The sequence below is a fragment of the Paramormyrops kingsleyae genome, chromosome 19 (genome assembly GCF_048594095.1).
Source record: "Paramormyrops kingsleyae isolate MSU_618 chromosome 19, PKINGS_0.4, whole genome shotgun sequence".
NCBI lineage: Eukaryota > Metazoa > Chordata > Actinopteri > Osteoglossiformes > Mormyridae > Paramormyrops > Paramormyrops kingsleyae.
Genome location: NC_132815.1, coordinates 27,196,419 through 27,215,675, shown reverse-complemented (window position 1 = coordinate 27,215,675; position 19,257 = coordinate 27,196,419). Strand labels below are relative to the sequence as shown.

The 19,257-nt window shown below is 44.9% G+C and overlaps 1 protein-coding gene across 8 annotated transcripts in view; it reads right to left on the bottom strand.

The window, feature by feature from the left end:
• Positions 1 to 19,257, bottom strand: part of LOC111851202 (rho guanine nucleotide exchange factor TIAM2-like) — a 58,072-nt gene that overhangs the window by 14,866 nt on the left and 23,949 nt on the right. For 7 of the 8 annotated variants that reach the window (XM_072702901.1, XM_072702904.1, XM_072702898.1 and 4 more), the window contains 9 exons: positions 17,253 to 17,688; positions 16,381 to 16,553; positions 13,965 to 14,189; positions 11,812 to 11,997; positions 11,372 to 11,518; positions 7,069 to 7,125; positions 5,387 to 5,554; positions 3,140 to 3,244; positions 2,357 to 2,438 (listed from right to left, as the gene is read on the bottom strand). In XM_072702901.1, coding sequence (XP_072559002.1) covers positions 2,357 to 2,438; positions 3,140 to 3,244; positions 5,387 to 5,554; positions 7,069 to 7,125; positions 11,372 to 11,518; positions 11,812 to 11,997; positions 13,965 to 14,189; positions 16,381 to 16,553; positions 17,253 to 17,688 — 1,579 coding nt within the window. The remainder of the gene's footprint in view (positions 1 to 2,356; positions 2,439 to 3,139; positions 3,245 to 5,386; positions 5,555 to 7,068; positions 7,126 to 11,371; positions 11,519 to 11,811; positions 11,998 to 13,964; positions 14,190 to 16,380; positions 16,554 to 17,252; positions 17,689 to 19,257) is intronic. The other variant, XM_072702905.1, reaches the window with a different exon arrangement.

Sequence of the window (19,257 nt, the reverse complement as noted above, 5' to 3'; positions counted from 1 at the left end):
TCTCTCCACCTCTGCTTGATCTTTGCCCCATTGGTTATTAACTGCCTGTTGATGTCCTGCGCGCGCGTGCCCGCGCACGCACGCACGCACGCACACGAGGATGGGACTTTCTTAATCTCATGAATATTCAGAAAAACAGTTAATGTTTTTTTCACAATATTTTCCTTTCTCTTCTTGATGTTGCATGTCTGGTTGTAATATTGGTCTTTGTCATTCCTAGTAGCTTTCTGGAAAATTATGATTCAGTACTTTTGAGAGCTCTTTATCTTTCCTGATTTTTACTTCTCTTCAATTTCCAATTTGCCTTCTGTCACCCTTGCCTTCTGAGATGTCTTTGGCTGTTTCACTTTGAGTAACTTCCTCTATAATTATTCTTGGATGACTTCTTTGAATGCCATGCACCTTTCCTCAGGTTCTCCATGAAGCAGGTCCAAAATCTCAAATTACTTTCTGCTGTTTCAGTGACGGAATAGGCATATTTTGCAGGTGATTTCTTGGATGTCAGATGTCCATGCTGTTTCTTTTCAGCTTCACTTGGATCTCTTGCTTGCCTTGGATCATGTCCCACATGTTCCATATTCCAAGAGTGATATTTTTTTGCAGCTCTGGACTTTTTTTTTCGGGCATGGGAAAATATGCAATCAGACATGCAAAGCGCTTTGATCCAGCTGCATCACAAACACCAGCCTTAGTGTGAGAATCCTCAGCTCTTCCCTAGCAGCTTATGAAGTGTCTTCTGATCGGAGGAACACATCCTCCAGCACTGTATCATTATACATCCTAATGGGTTCATACATGAGATTCTCTTGATAAGGTACAGAAATACTTAAAAAAAAAAAATGGCCCCAGGTTTCTCTCATAATCACACTGACTACAGCACTGAACTCAAATGACATGCTGGGGCTGCATCAATGACCTTCAGATTCCAGATGAAAGTGCTGCCCCCTCTACATGATATTTTTTATCAAGCGACAGTTTAATTGGTCACGGAACATTTTTTATTAAGTTGTTTGCTCATGGGTACAATAGCTGGATTCTTTTGGTGTGAGCTACGAAACAACATAACATTTAACTTTAAGCTTCTTAAGGGTAATTTATAGGTAGAAGAAAGATAGTAGCCGGATTAAGTTTATTTTAATTGTGTAAGTGTGGTACTATGATGGCTGGGATGGTAATGTCATGGAGCACTTTTGGAAGCGGCCATCACTAACTAGCCTTACATCTGAGCATGCCTGAGACACTGCCCTAGAGTTCAGCGTTCTTTAGTGAGGGCTGACAGGTCACTGCTCTAACCTGGGAGTTTGTTCAACAAAATCCCCATCTTCATGTATGACACATTCAGGTTGTGAAGTTGCCTTTACCCTCAATGCTCCAGAAATTTTCTAATAAAGTGCATTTTTATGCATTCAGAACTGTAACAAACATTTTCACATTCTTGTGAAAATCTTACCTTCTATGAGTAAATATTAGGGATGCTCATTTTGACCGTTTAACCGTTAACCGAAATAATTAATTTTGACCGAATATTACTATCAGTTAAACGGTTTAAAATGTTTTTATATATATTTTAATTATTAGTAGTAGTATGAAGTTTTGTGGCATCTCAGCTGAAGATCGCTTTTCACGTTCTAAATACACTGGGTTTGAATCGGCGACTGTGATTACAGGCACACAGGCTTAGCCCACTGAGCCATGAACACAGGTACGAGCTTTGCTGCTGAAAATGAAAACACTGGCGCAAAGCTTCAGCGGCAGAGACGTATCCGTGTGCTATATTGTAGCCGATCGGTGTAAACACTACCCAGACATGTGCTCTTGTTTTATTTCGGTCACAATGGGCGTATTCACATATTTCTTTATCCAATACTAACTGTCGGATTATCAGATGATATCATGCGAATAGCGCAATTTGCAAGTGGGAAGGCGATCAGAGCTGCTTCAAGACGCAGACGCTTAAGTCAGTCACTCTTGTTCTTTCTATTTGTATCACGAAGCTATAAAAATATATTTCGTTTCTACCTATATATATATTTGAAAAGTAGACCGTCCAAGGTTTCTGAGGGTGTTTTTAAAATGTGTATATAAAACCTCGCAGAGTTATTTAAATGGTTTGGCGAAATTTCTGTCAGATCCCTCCGGCGGGACCGCCGACCCCAGAGGAATTTAATATTCTAATCTAATCAGTTAACGGTTAATGTTCGGATAACGAACGGCGGTTGTCGGTTGGGAAAATTAATCGAAATGAGCATCCCTAGTAAATATGCATTGATCCACTTGAGCCTATGCTACAGGTAATGCCAAGAGTATCAGCTTTGATTGCAATGCATTTTTAATGACCGAAAACATAATTACTTACCGTAGTCCACCGAGCTGTCGGGCCGGGTCAGCTGCATGATGTGCACGTTCAGGGGGAAGACCAGCAGCTTGCCACATCGCTGCTTGTACAAGGAAGGCGCCCCATGAGTAAAGGGTGCAGACAGAGTCCACACATCAACCGAGAGAGAGAGAGAGAGAGAGAGAGAGAGAGAGAGAGAGAGAGAGAGAGAGAGAGAGAGAGAGCAGGTAAGATGGAGGTGTAGCTGGAGCCGGAGTAATGGGGCCCAAAGGGCCAATCCCATCATTATGCCCAGCTAACGCACAAACCATGCATGGCGACCAGATTCAGCAGAAAAGCATGCTTAGTCTGCCACCTTCTGGTCAGATTTAAAAAGCATATTTTTTATATATATATATATATATATATATATATATATATATATATATATATATATATATATATATATATATACACACACACACACACACACACACACACACACACACACACACACACATATATACACACATACATATATACACACACCTTCTGGTCAGATTTAAAAAGCATATTTTTTTATATATATATATATATATACACATACATATATACACACACACACAAATAATCAGAATAAAGACATTTGTCCAGAGGGGAAAAAAAAGATGCTTCCACCTCCCCCAAAACTAAGAGATTAAACTATTAGCATGAAATAAAAAAAAAAAGATTAAAGCTGAAAAGCATTTGTACTTGGTGTAACAAACACAGGAACACAGCGCTGTGCTACAGGCGATTATGCTGGGCAGCTAAAGGAGGACTCACCATCCCCTGGGCAAGGTCCCCAGGCGCTGGTGTGATGAACTCGGTCTCTGGGCCCATCCCCATGCTCACACGCAGGCAGTGCTGACCCGGATCTAGCTGCCTCACCTGTGAGCGGATAACCCAGAGGTGTTAGGAGTGAAGATAGAAAGGAGCCCTGTATAAGGAACCTACAAGTGGTGCCTATTAATATAAGCAGGGATTGACATAACTGGTACGCAAGTACGTATTCACCTTTAAAAACGATACGTGCGGCAATCGATTGGTGCAATACCGTGAATGCGTACGTATTTTATGTGCTTTTGACAATACGTACGATATGACAAGAAATTATCGTGCATTTTAAACTTTATATGCTAATACGTACTACATTTGTGGTATAGAGGTTAAAATGCATGATAATTTCTTGTCATATCGGCGCAAATGCACATAAAATTAGTACGCATTCACGCCGTTAAAACAAGTGATTGTCGCACTTATCGCTTTTAAAGGTGAATACGTACTTGCGTACCAGTTATGTCAGTCCCTGAGTGTAAGCACATGATTATGGAAATGATTTACTAAGTACATGATACTCATAAAGAATATGACTAATTAACTCCTATATGGAGAAAGAGCAGTATACATTTCTTTGAGAATGCAGAGTCAGACAATCCCTAGAGCAATTGGGGACCCACCCCCTAGTTAAATACTCATGTCTACCCCCACAAAAGTCAAACTTGGTTGTATTTAAAAGCAGGATAGAGGGCAGCACAAGAATTCAGCAAAATTCTCTCAGCCTATCTATCACGGCTCACATAACACGCAAGCACGGTCACTGCTCCGTTTACAGATGCAGCGATACCATCCGTATCCAATCACATGCGTGTGTGACATTCAGACGCGGCTCTGGCTGAGCGCAGGGACTGCGGCGTCCTGCGGGCTGCGCATGCATGCCACGTGCTCTAGCACACTGCAGAGGGAAGGTGGCTATCAGCTCCCAGGAGAGGGCGCTAAAAACATCCCACTTTACCACACGGATGCCCTCTGCTTGAGCAAATATACAGTGCCACTGCCTCGAATGAGCGTGATGCCAAGCAATTCAAACCCCACGGCAAAGGCTATTTCTAGTAGAAAAATAAAACACCAGGCGGACTGTTGTCGTTAATCATGCATTGTTTGGCTCAGTGGGTATGGTCGCTAGGCCTGTGATCAGAATGGTGCTGGTTCACATCCCAAGGTCTGCTGAGTGGTTTCACTTAGGGGTGGGCGATCTTTCCAAAAAAAAATTACATCACGATCCTTTAAATACAAAATCACGGCCCACAATCTGAATTGCGATCTCTATTTTCAATGTGGCACATCCTCAAACTCATTAAGACCCAATTAAGTTCCATTTTATTTTAAATATCAAACTTAAATTGAACTGTGAACAGATTACATAGAAAAATAATTCTAGAAGTAATCAAATGTAAACAAGGGCATATCCTTCGCTAGGTAGAATGTGACTGCGTCAGTCACCTCTTTCCATCGTTTGATGCATTCATCACGTTTTCGACTGTTCTAAAGCGTCGGTGTGAGACAACTGTTTTTGCTTCACGACCACGCGAGATACAGATGAGTGTGGTTGTACTGCCCGGACTGAAACAGTCTCGGCATGCTCCTTCGGGTGTCTCCGTTTAAGATGATGAAATAGATTTGTCGTATTGCCTCCTGACGCGCTGACCGCCAAATTTTACATATTACTTTGTGTAGTATCCGACTGTGCATAGCTGGAAAAACTGCCACATAAATGACGTCGAGTACTTCTTTGGCACAGCCTCCTGATCTGCCAGGCTCCTAGCACGCAATGAATTGTTTTGAACTAAATGCAGGAGAGCCGCGATGAGGACACGTGGTATAATTTGGCCAATCACAACGAGAAATCATTCAGTTGGTTTGACGACTTGACACGGATCTATTAGCAAACAGTATTAGGATCTAAAAAAATCACGATCTGTACGATTCGCTTGAAAATTAGATTGTGGACGTCTTTAAGATCGATCACAATCTAAAATCATCAGATCACGCACCTCTAGTTTCACTGTTGGGTCCCCAATTGCTCTAGGGATTGTCTGACTCCGCTTTCTCCAAAAAATGTATATTGCTTTGGATAAAAGCATCTGCTAACTATGTATGTAAATCAGGAACAGATGTCAGTGTACAATTTTTATGAAATGCAGTTTACAAAAAAAAAAACTATTTAAAAAGCAAAAGACCATTTGCTGTTACCTTGCAGGCTAAGGACAGCATGTCTGCAACAGTGTGATCATGCTTAACGGTAACATTAATGACTTGGTTATCCAGAAAGTACACAGACGTCTTCAAGCTGTTGTCCCAGAGATTGCCTTCGGGTGGTGCTATGGAGTAATGATTAGCCAGGCCATCCAGTTTCTGCTCCTAAGGGCACAATGAGAGTTTGTGTAAGAGCACAGTAAGCTTTTAATGTCACAGGTAATAGCATTCTCAATGATGAACTAATCATCACATGATGCCAGTCCTGCCTCATTCCAGCTTTTGTTTCACGTGACCTTTGCTCAGGTCTAATCTTAGAGCTTAAGCCAGGGGAATCAAAAGGTGCTTGACATGGCAGCTCACTGCTTTTATTCTTATTCAGCTGTCATAATTTAATGTCTGAGCGCTGAATGTACACAAATGCACCTGTTTCAGGTTCTAGCAGTTTAAGTATAAAATAATATTATGACCCCTTTAACCACCATAAACCATTTTATAAAGGATAAAGACATTTTTCACACTTATTCCTTAACTAACACGATTTTGGTTTAACGAAACACAGACTTTTCCAATTTAACCTTGGATCACACAATTCATTCAGTCAGCAGCTCAATCAAATTAAATTAAGAGCTTAGTCAGAACAAAAGCCAGTGTGTAGAAAGGTCTGCCAGGGACAGGGCAGGGAGCCTTGCCATTAGGGAGGGAGAAAACACACATGCGTGCATGCGCAGACAGACAAACAGACAGGCACAGACATACAGACAAAGACAGAAACGCAGACAGACAGAAACAGACATACAGACACATGCACAGAGACATGCTCAGACAGAAAGAGACAGAAATGCAGACAGACAGAAACAGACATACAGACACATGCACAGAGACATGCTCAGACAGAAAGAGACAGAAATGCAGACAGACAGACAGACACAGACATGCTCAGACACAGACAGACATGTTCAGACAGACACAGGTACAGGTATGCTCAGACAGACAGACACAGACATGCTCAGACAGAGACAGACATGCTCAGACAGACAGACACAGACATACAGACAGAGAGACAGACGGGGGGGGGGGGGGGGGGGGGGGAGGGGGGTAGGCTTCATCGGAGGAGGAAGTATCCGAGAGCACTGATGATGGGGCGGGGGGGGGGTGAGAATTGTGCCTGCTGTGGGTCCAGAATTACCTAGTAACACATAATAATGGCAACCAATATTCAAGTCACTCCTCAGACAGACAAACGGCTGATTTTATTCTTTAATTAATTTCCATGTACTTTGGTTTCTGAGGTAACGTCTACATCCAGTAAGAATATCCCCCCTACCCCTGGCAAACTGGCCTTGTGCTTTAATCACTGTGGGATCTGCTGCTAGCGGTGACCAATATGCCAGCATCTCTGACTAACTGGGCATGCATTCTCCAGCACCCAGAGATCCATCATGATCTGCAGGACTTTCCACAGAGCTCTGCCTGGATTCTGCACGTCACGTCAAGCCGGGCCCTTGAGCTCCTGACGGCATGGTTACCACCCCCATGTCCAGCTCTCACAGAAGCCATACTGCAGCCAGCCATAGCTGGTTCTGGTGCAGGACGCACATTAATCCCCAGAGTAATGTCCCCATGTATAATCTCTCTCCCACTACACTGAGGACGTCACCCCAGCAGGCAGAGCTCACCTCAAAGTTGCAGGCGAGCAAACAGCCAACCTGACCTTCAGAGTTCTTCTCCAAAACCTGCACAAACACATTCAAGAAAATAAATGTCAAAAAAAGACATCACTTAAACTCACACACATAAGCTGTCCGTGTGTCTGCCATATACCTCTAAGTGGCAGAAAGTTTTGGAACTATTGGCAGTTTAATCAGGCACAACCTCAGACTCGCCAGTGGTCTGGCTCAAATGACCGGCTGTCCTGCAGCCATGTTCACTCAGGCCTAGAGAATGGACCGCGCAGCCAGAATCACCATCCTGCATGGTCCTCAGGCTGCTGGCACAGTACAGGATGGGCTGGGTAGCACAAGCCGCAGGTGCCCATTGCCTACACTGACGGTCAGACGTCTGCGGTAATAAAAAGGCAAGTATCATAGTAAGCTGATGAAACATTAGGTAACATCAAAGGTGAAGGCGGGGAAGAATTAATAAACACAGAAGATCCATCCATCTTCTGTAACTACTGGCCCTATTTACGGTCAAGGTGGGGAAAACAGAGTATCCAGTCACGACACAGGGAGAACATGGAAGCTCCACACGTGGCGAAGACTTGAATCCTGGTCCTAGAGGTGGAAGGCAACAGTGCTAACCACTGCACCACAGTGCCGCCTCAAACACGTTCTGTATTTGCAAATAGAGAGTGCTTTCTAATAAGCTAAATATATATATCTTTTCAATCTGTGATGTGTTTTTCCTGTACATTGTGAGCTTTGAAAGAATTCCAGAGATTTGTACTCAGACTTGAACAAATGGCTCCTCTCCCGAAACACCAGTGACAGAAAGACAGCAAAGAGATAAATGCCGGCATGTGAAGCATGTGAAGCATGTGAAGCCCTAAGGATGCTGACATACTGATGCCCCCTGCTGACTCTTCCATTATTAGGTGCTTTCACACTGAAATTCCGAAACCTGACCCCAGTTTACCTGGTCTTGCCCAGGAACTTTTATGTTTGTATCTATGTTTATATGATTTTAAGTGGACAGTACATGAACACACACTGGGGAAAGTATTAACAGATTTTTAAAACATTAACAGAATTTTAAAAAATTTATAAAAAAAAATCCAAGTAACTGACAATATAACCTCGATTAGAGATTCTGAATGTCGGTTTTGATTTGTTTTCAATTAAATGCCCAGCCCAACAAGACACAGCCTTTTATTTATATTCAGAACCGTAACAGATTCTATGAAATCTGGTCAGGAGATCAATCTTTTGTTTTCCACAGAATAAAAATGATGTAACTTTATTCTACTAAGAAGCCCTGACACTGGCAGGATTAGACAAAAGTATTCTGATTGGTGATCAAATTTTCCAAAAGCAGAAATATAAAGACATAAGTGAAAAATGTATTAATTCATGCATCAAATGTAATTGGGGTACAAAAATAATACCATCCTCTCAGTTTTTTCTCTGCTATATCTCATTATTCTCACTCCTGCCTAACAAGTTACTCCTTCTAAGTTAGTGCCAGCGCTTGTGGTCAACCAATCAGCAAGCTAATCGCTGCAAGCACCTCCCCAGTAGTTTATGTTCAAAAAGTTCCTGCGACGTGAACATGACAAAAGACCCTGGTTCTGGAAAAAGGTTCAGATTTCAGAAAAAAAAGTTCCGGTCTCCTTTGTGATCCAGAGTGTGAGGAAGGATGAACAGCATTTAATAGCACTCACGGACTTGTTAGCAGACTGTGTCAGTATGTTTTTCCAGACTCTCCTCATTGGTACTAATTACAACCTTATTACTCACTTATCCCAATGAGTGTGAGGCTAACAGCACTGCAGAGAGGGGCACAGAAAGGAGGGCGTGCTTAACAGACACCCAGAGTCACGCGCACCATCTGCCTCCCCCACCTGCCTTCTCCACTGACCACACACAGCTCGCAATACTTCACAATCAGCTCCCCCAATTCCACCTGCCAGCAGGGGCTAAATCACACAGGCCTCAATACAGAGACAAGGACACCTGCTGGGGTCTCTAATGACGCACTGCAGAGGCCAATCAGTGCATTCTGTTCTATCAGGGCTTCGCCGGCACCTTGGAAAGCAGGGGAGGATATGGACTGGAGAAGCCAGATAATGTCATCTCCCTCCTTTAGTCTGTTGGGGACATCAACACCACAGAAGCAGTGTTCAGCAAAGCAGAAAATGTAGGGCTGGGTTTAAATAAATAAATCAATAATAAAAGAAAATCGATCCTCATTTGCATAACCCAATATTTATTCATAAAATCCAGAGATCGATTGTTTAATACAGTGGTACCTCGGTTCTCGAACTTAATCCGTTCCGGACTCCGGATCGAATCCTAAAAAGTTTGAGTTCTGATCGAATTTTTCCCATAAGAAGTAATGGAAAACCAATTAATTGTTTCCCGGCCCCCAAAATTACACCTAAATATGTATTTTTTTTTTAGCATTTAAACACAAAATGAACAGGATAAAACGAGCAGAATTTTTTTCTTAATGGCTTCCAAAACGATAAAGATCTTATCCCAACATTACCCCTGTCCTGACCGTCCGCTCCTTCCGTGTGCCACGCCCCCTCGTTAACCCCGTGTGATCAGCTGTTTCTGGTTGTTGTCATTAGTCCTCTGTATTAAGTCCGCGTTTCAGTGTGTTTCCCCAGTCCGGTCATTGGGTGCGTTGGACTTGCTTACAGCACTGGCTTAAAGCAACGCATTCTGATACTGACGCAATGCATTACGGTTAGATGCATTGCGACCTCTCACCCAGCTGCACAAACTGGAACCGCCACACCTTTGCCCTTATTAGCTGAAGAGTTTAGCATGACGCATGACGTTTGTATCCCAGGCAGTTCCGATGCGTAATCTGCTATTTCTCCCGAATATCACATAAAGCAGTGAGAACTGGTTTTCAGTTAATTTACCTGGTAAAAAAAGTTTAAATAAATGACATAAATGCTCTAATAGTACACGTAAGTTAGTGGTTTATTTATTGTTAGTTACTGTAATGTTGCGCTGCTTTATTTGGTTAATCGTCCAGTCTGTGAAGAAGGCATTCAAGTAAGAATTGCATTGTAGTGTGACTCATTTCCTGGCGCGTACAATTTATATTATGTCAGCGTTCACGGTTCGACTTCTGATATTCAGATTGAGTTCTAGGTCAAACTGGTTTGTTCAACTTTCAAGAAATTTGAGTTCTAGTGAGTTCGAGAACCGAGGTACCACTGTATATCCCATTTGCAGCCTATGGCCTTTTTCCATGAATGTGTGACACTTTAACCCCTTTAGTCTTGCGTGGCCAGCCTTACGCAACAAGATCTGGCGACAAAAACAGATAAAACACATGACGAGAGCTGTTCCACTGGAGGGAGGGCTGCACGTATCACACTGCGATTATTTCAAATATTTTAATTACATCTACAAAACCAAACAGGTTAAATTTACCAGAAATAAGCTATAGCCAAACAAAATTATCTACCAACAGTTTGCAGTGTTGCCATGAGTTGTGTCCGCAGACAAATCAGTGCCGATAAATGTCATATGGCGAAACCCAGTCCTAAAGTGTCACATGTACTGTAGGTGGAGAGACAGAGACTGCTTTAGTCAGTAATTCCCTGATATTCAGTACTGAGTGTTCCATTTTTCTGTAAAGATGTGCTGTGCCTCACTTCTGTATCAATTTCTCATTGTTGTTTCATGGTGAACATAATCCTTCCTTGGCTAGATTGATTTACTAAGGTTTCTGTTTCTGGGAAATACTATTTACATTACAGACTGGCAAAGCGCATGGTAAGATTACTGATAGGTTACAGCTCAACAATGCCAAGCTGCATAACGGGAAAGGATACTGAGATTTATGCTGACCTACAGTATGCAGCTGGACTGGGGGGTTTGGCGTCTGTGGCCACGCCCGCCGATTCACATGGGCTTCCTCTGGGTGTCGCCCCTGGTTTCCTCCCACAGTCCAAAGACATGCAGCTAGGCCAACTGCTGTCTTCATACTGCCAATAGTATGTGTATGTGTGTGTGTGTGTGTGTGTGTGTGTGTGTGTGTGTACGTACACCCATGTGCCCGGTGCTGCACTGACATCCCGTCCCAAGCTCCCCTGCCTTGGCCTTACTTCCTGGAATAAGCTGCAAGCTTCCCACATCCTTGAACCAGATAAGCTCTGTGAGATGGATGGAAGGATGTTTGCCTCCCACATCCGAACGCGGCCCCCAGAGAAGGTCAGAGAGCTTCCACTGTTGTCGGTGGCCCTGGTGACAGTGACATTGGTACTGTTGCCGTCAGTAACCCCTACGAGGCTGGTACCTGTGAGACAGGCTGCTTTTTGTCGCGGCCACGTCGAGTCAGGGTGTCCAGGCCCTTAAACGAGGAGAGAAGGCCTCGCCTGCCCCGGGTGCCATGCGACTGGGAGCGAGAGCGCCTCCTTAGGGTGAGCTCATCACGGGAGCACACCTGATGGAGAGAACAGAAACAATGTTATGAAAGGGGTTATACTTTTTAACCAAATCCTTTATCATCTACCAGTCAACTAATTAAATGTCCTGCAGGTTTTAGGACTAATTTTTGTACTTAAATAGCTTGAAGTGTTAGAATCACAAACATGCAACACACTTAATATATAAAATTACACAAAGATATTTTAAAGTGGGACGTGCAAAATCCTCTATAAGCAACATACAATAACATCACCCACATTTTATGAGGCACCTAAGATTATGCTAGCAAAGAACGAAAGCTCGACTCACCAGGGCATGGAAGGACGACACAGAGAAGATGCCCAGGCGGCCGAGTGTCGCCTTAGAGGGCCGGCTGGCAGCTGCCAGGAGCATCTTGGGGTTTGGGGGCTCGCCCCCCTGCAGGCTGGCCAGGTAACATCGGACTCGGAACAGGTCCATATGGAACCTTTCCAGGTTCTGCTCCCATTGCTCAATCTGTGCAGGGAACAGAGGTCTCAGGGTTAGTACCGAGGATATAAAATGGATTGATCTGCTGAGCATAACTGCTTAACTCCCAGTAGATGCTGCACATCTCTCTAAACTGCCTGAAATTGCCTGTATAGTCCCAAGTTTCTATGAGTAACACCAGTACTAGAAAAGTTCTTGTGCATTTGATAATTTTTTCAGCCAAACAAAAATCAGTGTCATTTAAGTAGCAGAAGACCCCATACTCAGATTTCAGTAAACTTACAATTTTTAAGGGATTCATACTATTTTTGGGATTGGGTGCTTTATTTTCCACTTTACTTCTGTTGTGAGCACATCAAAGTCTCATCAAAAAAGGAAGAGGATATGGCCAAAAAAAGGTTTTTATTTCCTACCGGAGTTTTGATCTAAAAAAAGAAAGACTGCTGATTTGGGACATTAAATTGGCTTGGCAGGAGGTATTTCCACCCACTCATGTAGCAAAGCAGGAGATTACTGAATAACAAGTCAGTGGTGGACAAATTATACATACAGAAATCCCACTAAGAAAATCCAATAAGAAACTAGACATGCACAAGCACCATGGATCTCATTGCACCCAACTGCTTCTGTAACCCTTTGAAGCACTAGTGTTGCAGGAAGGGTTACAGGGTTAAGTGGTGAAGCCCTTTGAATCCTGAACTTGAAGGCCCTGAGGAAGACCTCTCCAGGGGCTTAACCGGAACCCTTTGAATTAGAGTTCCATGTCCTAAACCCACCTGCTGCCCTAAAAGTTAACATTTGATGAGATTCCCCTTTAGCACATTAAAAACATTAACTAAATCCTTTAACATCAGTGTTCAGGGCCTGGGATGAGCCCGGGCAGAATCCAAGGGGCTGCCTGAAAACACAAGCAGGCCAAACGGATCACATGACCTCCTGCAATACCTAACCAGCGTATTGGCCCATTATAAAGGGAAATCGTATAAAACCAGCTCCTGGCCAAAATTCCCTCCCGCTTTGGAAGGGAGGGGGTGATTCTCAGGTTTGAGAGCGCCTTTCAGGCCATAAATAAAACAAGCATTCTTTCCATCCACTAGGCACATCCATGCCTTCATCTGCTTTCCTCATCAGGCAGGATCACCATGAAAGCGGGTAACGCAAAGTATGGGCCCATTACCGCAGCACATCTGGGATGTGAATAGAGCGCAATGTGCAGTGGCAACCTGCCGGCCCGTGAGCGCCCGTGTTTGAGATTTCAGTCCGTCACACGACGTCCCAAGTGTCTTCAGTCAGTCGCCAGGAAAGCTGAGGCCCATTCTCTCTTTTCCACAGAATCATTTGTTGGAGTAGCAACACAGCACTGATCAAACGTGATACCCTGAAATGGTATAATGTGCGCAAGGTGTGGGATGGTGTGTGGCTCTGGGGGTTAGGATATGTGCCCATGATTGGAAGGGTGCTGGTTCAAATCCCATATCTATCAGAATAATTTCACCACTGGCCCCCTGAGCAAGGCCCTTAACCCCAATTGTTCCAGGGACTGGTTGACCCTACTTTCTTACTTGTATGGCAATTTGGAGCAAAACAACTGGAAAATAAATGTGGATTTTGTCTTTTTTGTCATTTGCCCTGAACATCATCTGGGACACCCGAGGCATTACACAACACCATGCATTGGACTGTCAAGCTGCAGCCACCCAAAACAAAGTGTGGAAGCACGAGGAACACACGACTTCAACATTCAAGATATTTTACTGGCCATGGAATGCCTAGTGGTGCAACCACAAAAAAATAAACGTACAGATAAATGATAGACAAACAAAGTACCTGCAATAATGCCCTGTTGGGGAGACAGGAACATGTTGGTTTTAACTCCAGACACTTTAAAGGTCTCCCTGGGGGTGAGTTAAGCTTCATGTTCTTGTATGGTGGGATTGCAAGAAGCCGTTTTGGATTGGACCTTCCCTACCCCCTCCACCCCACCCAAGCATCACCTGGCTCTCGATGGCCTTGCGGTTCTTCTGGTCGTCGACGACCGACAGCTGCAGTTCGGCCATCTTCTTCATCTTGCCATCCATGTCGACCTTCTGCAGCAGGCCATGTGTCTGGCTGCGCAGGAGGCGCAGCGCGTCTGCCTTGCCATGCTGCCGGGCCAGGAGTGATGCGCAGGCCGAGTGCACCGCCGTCACCCAGTTCTCCATCTCCGTCTGACTTTCCGCCTGGAAGCAGGGGGTGGGGGCTACACTGTGAACACAAGCTTCCGCTCACCACCAACACAGCACCTCAGTCTGTGTAAGCACGTAAACCGGGAGCCGAACCCAGATCTGTAGAATACAGATCGAGACTGAGGTTATACTGAAGGTATTAAGTAGAGTTGAGCCGGATACTCGGCTGAAACGAGTATCCGGTACGGATAAAGCACTTTTGACGAGTACGAGTATCATACGAGTAATACAAGTCAATATCTGTGCTCGGATTGAATAAAAATTCTCATTGGGTAGCTGACTGTGTCTGCGTTCTGTGATAGACTAGTCACAGCGCCCCTCCCCTACACACATACAGATTTATTGTGTTGCTGTGTCCCGCTCTGCTCACTCACACAGAACACTGAGAAGAGAAGAGAACAGCGCTCTCTCTCTCTCTGTCGCTCCCTCAGTCACTCAGGATCGCGGGTTTTTTTCCGTTAACGTTTAGGGTTTCTTCAGCTTCAGGTTTGTTTGTAGAATGCGACTCGCGTCTCTGCCTGTCGGAGTTTTTTTTTTCTTTTTTAAACCGTCAGCTGGCTCTAGCCAGTTTTTTTTTACTTCACGCACTGTGTCTGACACTTTCTTGCTGTATTTTATAAAAAAAAATAAAGGTAGTTGTGGTATAATTAATATTACAAATTAAGCTACACACACACACACACACACTCCCCCCCCTCTCTCTTTCTCTCTCTCTCTGTCTCTCTCTTACTCACTCACTCACTCACACACACATATCTGGTGTGGAAATAAAAAAAATTAAAAAAGAACCAAAAAAAAAGAAATCACACTGATCATAAAAAAATTAAAAGTTAAAAAAAGAAAGTTATGTTGAGATGAAAACTCTTGTTCATTACATTTTACTTCATAATTGCAACCGCATGTGTTGTATTCATTGTTGCAAAACTTGTTCTGTATATAGTTCGTTTGTTATCGTGATCAAAACCACTGATCTGAAGCTCAATGCTGATGCTGTCATGTAAATAGTTTTCTAATCAGCAATAAATATAACAATTTCTGATCAACCCATATCAATTGCATGCTTAAAATAACATACCGGTTAAAGCCCCACCCATTTAAAGACAACCCGACCCACTTCCAGGTCAAACCCCGCCCACTTCCGGGTTAGGCCCCGCCCATTCCGAGTACAGATACAGATACAGATAATTCATATGGTTAACAGATACGGATACAGATACAGATAATGCTGTACTCGCTCATCCCTAGTATTAAGGTATGGGGAGATGCAGGGTTTGGAGTTTTTTTTGGATCAGTACTGAAATCACTAGAAACTCCAGTTCTAGTGAAGTGCTTCTCATCTGCCAGCTGCGTACTTCAAAAGTATGAAGCACTCACTCAGATTATTCTTCATGTATAAAAATGTGGCAAATTTAGTAACTATTTTTAACTTAGTAACACAGCGACGCTCAAAACCAGTAACGTAAGAACTGAACGCAAAACATCGATGTCGGCGATGTGGCTGCAGCTTGTCAAGCTCTTTACTTTCTTTATTTGCACAATGTTATACTGAGGCTGCTACTGGCATCACCTCAAGATCCAGAGCGAGCAGAGAGGCCTCTGCTATGAGCCACATGGCACAAACTCCTGAGTCACATGATGGGAAACTTGAATGGAAAGCAGAGAAACTGAGCTTTAAGTGTTAGATGGTTTCGACCATGGTTTATAAACAAGGATTCTTTCAGCCACAAAGGAGATGTCAGCCCAAAAAAGCAAACAAAAATCAGCAAAAAAAGAACAGAACATCGCACAACAGATATTCGTGCCAATTTTGGACATAAACATAACTGCAGTATTTCATCTCCACCATGGGCAGAGAAGGCTTAGACTTTGAGAAGGACTCTATGGCAGAGGTACAGTCTAAAATGATGGAAAAACCAATCCAGAAATCCCACTCAAGAATAGATTTGTGCTTCCTTCTTGGATCTCAAAGGCCTGGTCTGCAAGATGCTAAAGGTACTGACAGGACCATAGTGCTACTGAACCACAGGAAAACCAGGACAGTACTGTGGGACAGGAAGGAGAGACAAGAAGATGAGATTAAATGTATAAAAGGTGCAATGGCCGGTTAGCACAGAGGAAGAGATCATGACGGTGGGGGACAGGTTTGTTCTGGCTTTCTGTTAACACCTTTAAAATCCCAATTCACCTGGAAGAGGTAAACATCTCCATAAGCGTTGCTCAGACAGAAGACATTCTCCTTCTTTGGGTGCTCAGGGACGGCCTGCACGATGCTGCCCTCGGCGAAGAGGGCGTAGTGAGGGGCGGCGTCCTGCCCTTCCAAGCTCTTTCCGAAGCTCTCGTAGAACAGGAGCGTGCAACCTGAGGGAGATGGAGGCAGCAATGCTGGGAAAGCATGGAAGGCCTCCTTCTACAACTGGGCAAGTCATACACAACACTGGCACATATACACACACACGCAGTGCCTTATATGTAAGCCTGCATATAAGGACTGGGAAAGGCTGATTCTATGGGTATCCCCCACAATGGGGGGGGGGGGCGGGGGTTCACCTCCCACTCCCACCAAATGGTCGTTAATAAATCCAAAAGGTCATATCATTAAGCATGGAGGAGCCTTCAGCTATAAAAGCCATGGGCTCAGCTTTGAACATCAGAGGCACAGCCTCTGAGGGGTAACACCTCTGTGGCCATGAGAGCAGCTCAGGAGAGAGAGCCGGGGTACAGAACCTGCTGCAATAAGCTGTTAGGTGCAGTTTATATTTTGGGAAAGACAGCGATGAGCAAGACGCAATGTGGATGATGGTGGATCATCATCATCATCATCATAATCCAATGCTGGCCCTGGTGAGGTTCAGAAATCTCCCGTGTCAACTGCAGAGTTTCAGTATTTGAAGTTCCTGTTGGCACTGCATAACCATGCCATTAGAATAAGTGCATTTAAACGATACAAGGCCTGACATGTCAGACATACAGCCAGAAGATATGACATCACCACAGGACATCATGGTGACAGAGCTGGTTACCTGCGCTTGGGCTGCCCCAATGAGTCACATCGCTCACCTTTGAGGGTGACCCAGTATCGCCTCCACCGCCGTCGCGGCACGAGCTCCAACTTTCTGTCCTTGTGTAGGGTGATGAGCGCTTTGAAGGACAGCCAGCCGGCTCGCCGCACCAGGCCGCGTTCCTTCTCCAGCAGCAGGTCCAGCTGCTCCAAGGAGCCACCAGAGCCGCTGCTGGTCTCCTCGGTCTCCTCGCTGGGCTCCAGCTCATCTGTCCCATGGACTGTCTCCAGTTCCTGCATGAAGGTCTCGTAGACATTCTGCCTGAAGGCTCCGCGATCGTCGTCTTCGCCTCGACGGCGACGTGTCGGCAGAGTGCTGGCGTATGTGGAGCCGGGGCTTGGGGCTGCTTGGTAGGGCCCCAGGTACCAGGGCAGGGACGGGGAGCTGTCCATCTGCACGTCCACGCCGCTGTCCAAAGACTCTGGGTCGTTACTCTGCGGGGGGGAGGGAATCAACAAGGCAGTAAGAGGTCAGAGGTCATCCTTAGCTGCCAATATGCTTGTGTCGACATCAATCCGGTCAACAGATCAGCTACATAAAATGATTTACAGACACGTAAAAAGAATTTAAAAGCCCTGTGAGAACCCATTCACAACCCTGTCATTCGTCTAGCTGCCAGAGTGAGTGTTTCACAGTCATGTTTGTGTATCCAAGGCAAGCAGAATACACAGAGAACACATGTGATTTGGCAGAGCTGTCGCTGCAGTGCTAACCTGCACTGGTTACTGGTCACTCACTGGAAGCTCAGCATAGCTGCCTAGTATGGCTCCTTGATAGCTGTGTGCTTATGATTTATCTGCCCACTTATATGTCACTTGTTTGGCTGATGCTTTTGTCCAATGTAAATTGTTTTCATTGAGCCCACGGGGCAGGCTGCACTATGATGAAGCAGGCATATTCACGCCAAAACGTGCTCAGTTCAGGTCTTTGAGGAAGCTGACTAACCGGACAGCATTCTAGGTATCTGGCATAAGTAAATTAAACTTCTCTGTTTTTTTTAACAACAGTGATAAATAGTCAGATGTAATGTCTTTTAAAAATGTTAACAGAAAAAATACAAATTTTGCATTATAGTCTATTACAATTACAACTAATTAGTGTAAAACTTGAGTACCTGATAAGCTGATGTTATCACAGCTGTATGGACTAAAATCGAGGGGGGAAGCAAACAAAAAACAGACTATGAATGGATAAACTTCAGTCACAAAGAGGCTGAAGGAATCTGTATGGATGGGGAAGGGCTGGGCATTTGCATGGGCATCAGCTTTGAAAGAACAGCACTGAAAGGGCAGCCGTCAGCAGAGCTGGACATGGGGGCAGGTCCCAGACGGCGGGGAGTGAGCGAGCCCGGGCACACACGCTCCATAGGAGCGGAACGGGGGGGGGGGCTTAAGCCCGCAGGCACTGATAGGGCCCCCCAAGGAGCTTTGTGGGTCTTTGTCAGTGACAGACACAATAACGCAGCACCTGCTCGCAGCACGCTTTGGGTGCGAGGCCTGAGCAGAGGGCGTGGAGGGCAGAGGGCGGCTGGGCAGAGGGACACCTCCACATCTCCAGCTGGCCCTCGTTTGCATGTCCACTGAGAGGCCGCAGGGAAGCTCCCTTTCCCTGGGCAGCTGGAGAGGCAGGATGTGACTGCTGCCCACAAGGTGGTGGATTTAGAGAAAAGACCTGGCTTGCATGGGAGAGGCCTACTGACAGTACACAAAGAATGAAATAAGAGGAGAGGGGTGGAGAGGAGAGGGGAGGGGGAACCCTGTCCAGGAATGGAGGAGAGAAGGAACCCTGGTCAGGAGAAGAGGAGAGGAAAGGAGGAGCCCTGCCCAGGAGGACAGGAGACAAGAGGAAATGAGAAAGAGAGGAAGAACCCTGCCCAGGAGAAGAGGAAAGGAAATGAGGAACTCTGCCAAAGAGGAGCGGAAATGGGGAATAACGCCCAGGAAGATAGGAGAGGAGAAGAGGAACCCTACCCAGGACGAGAGGAGAGTGGGACCTAAGCCCAA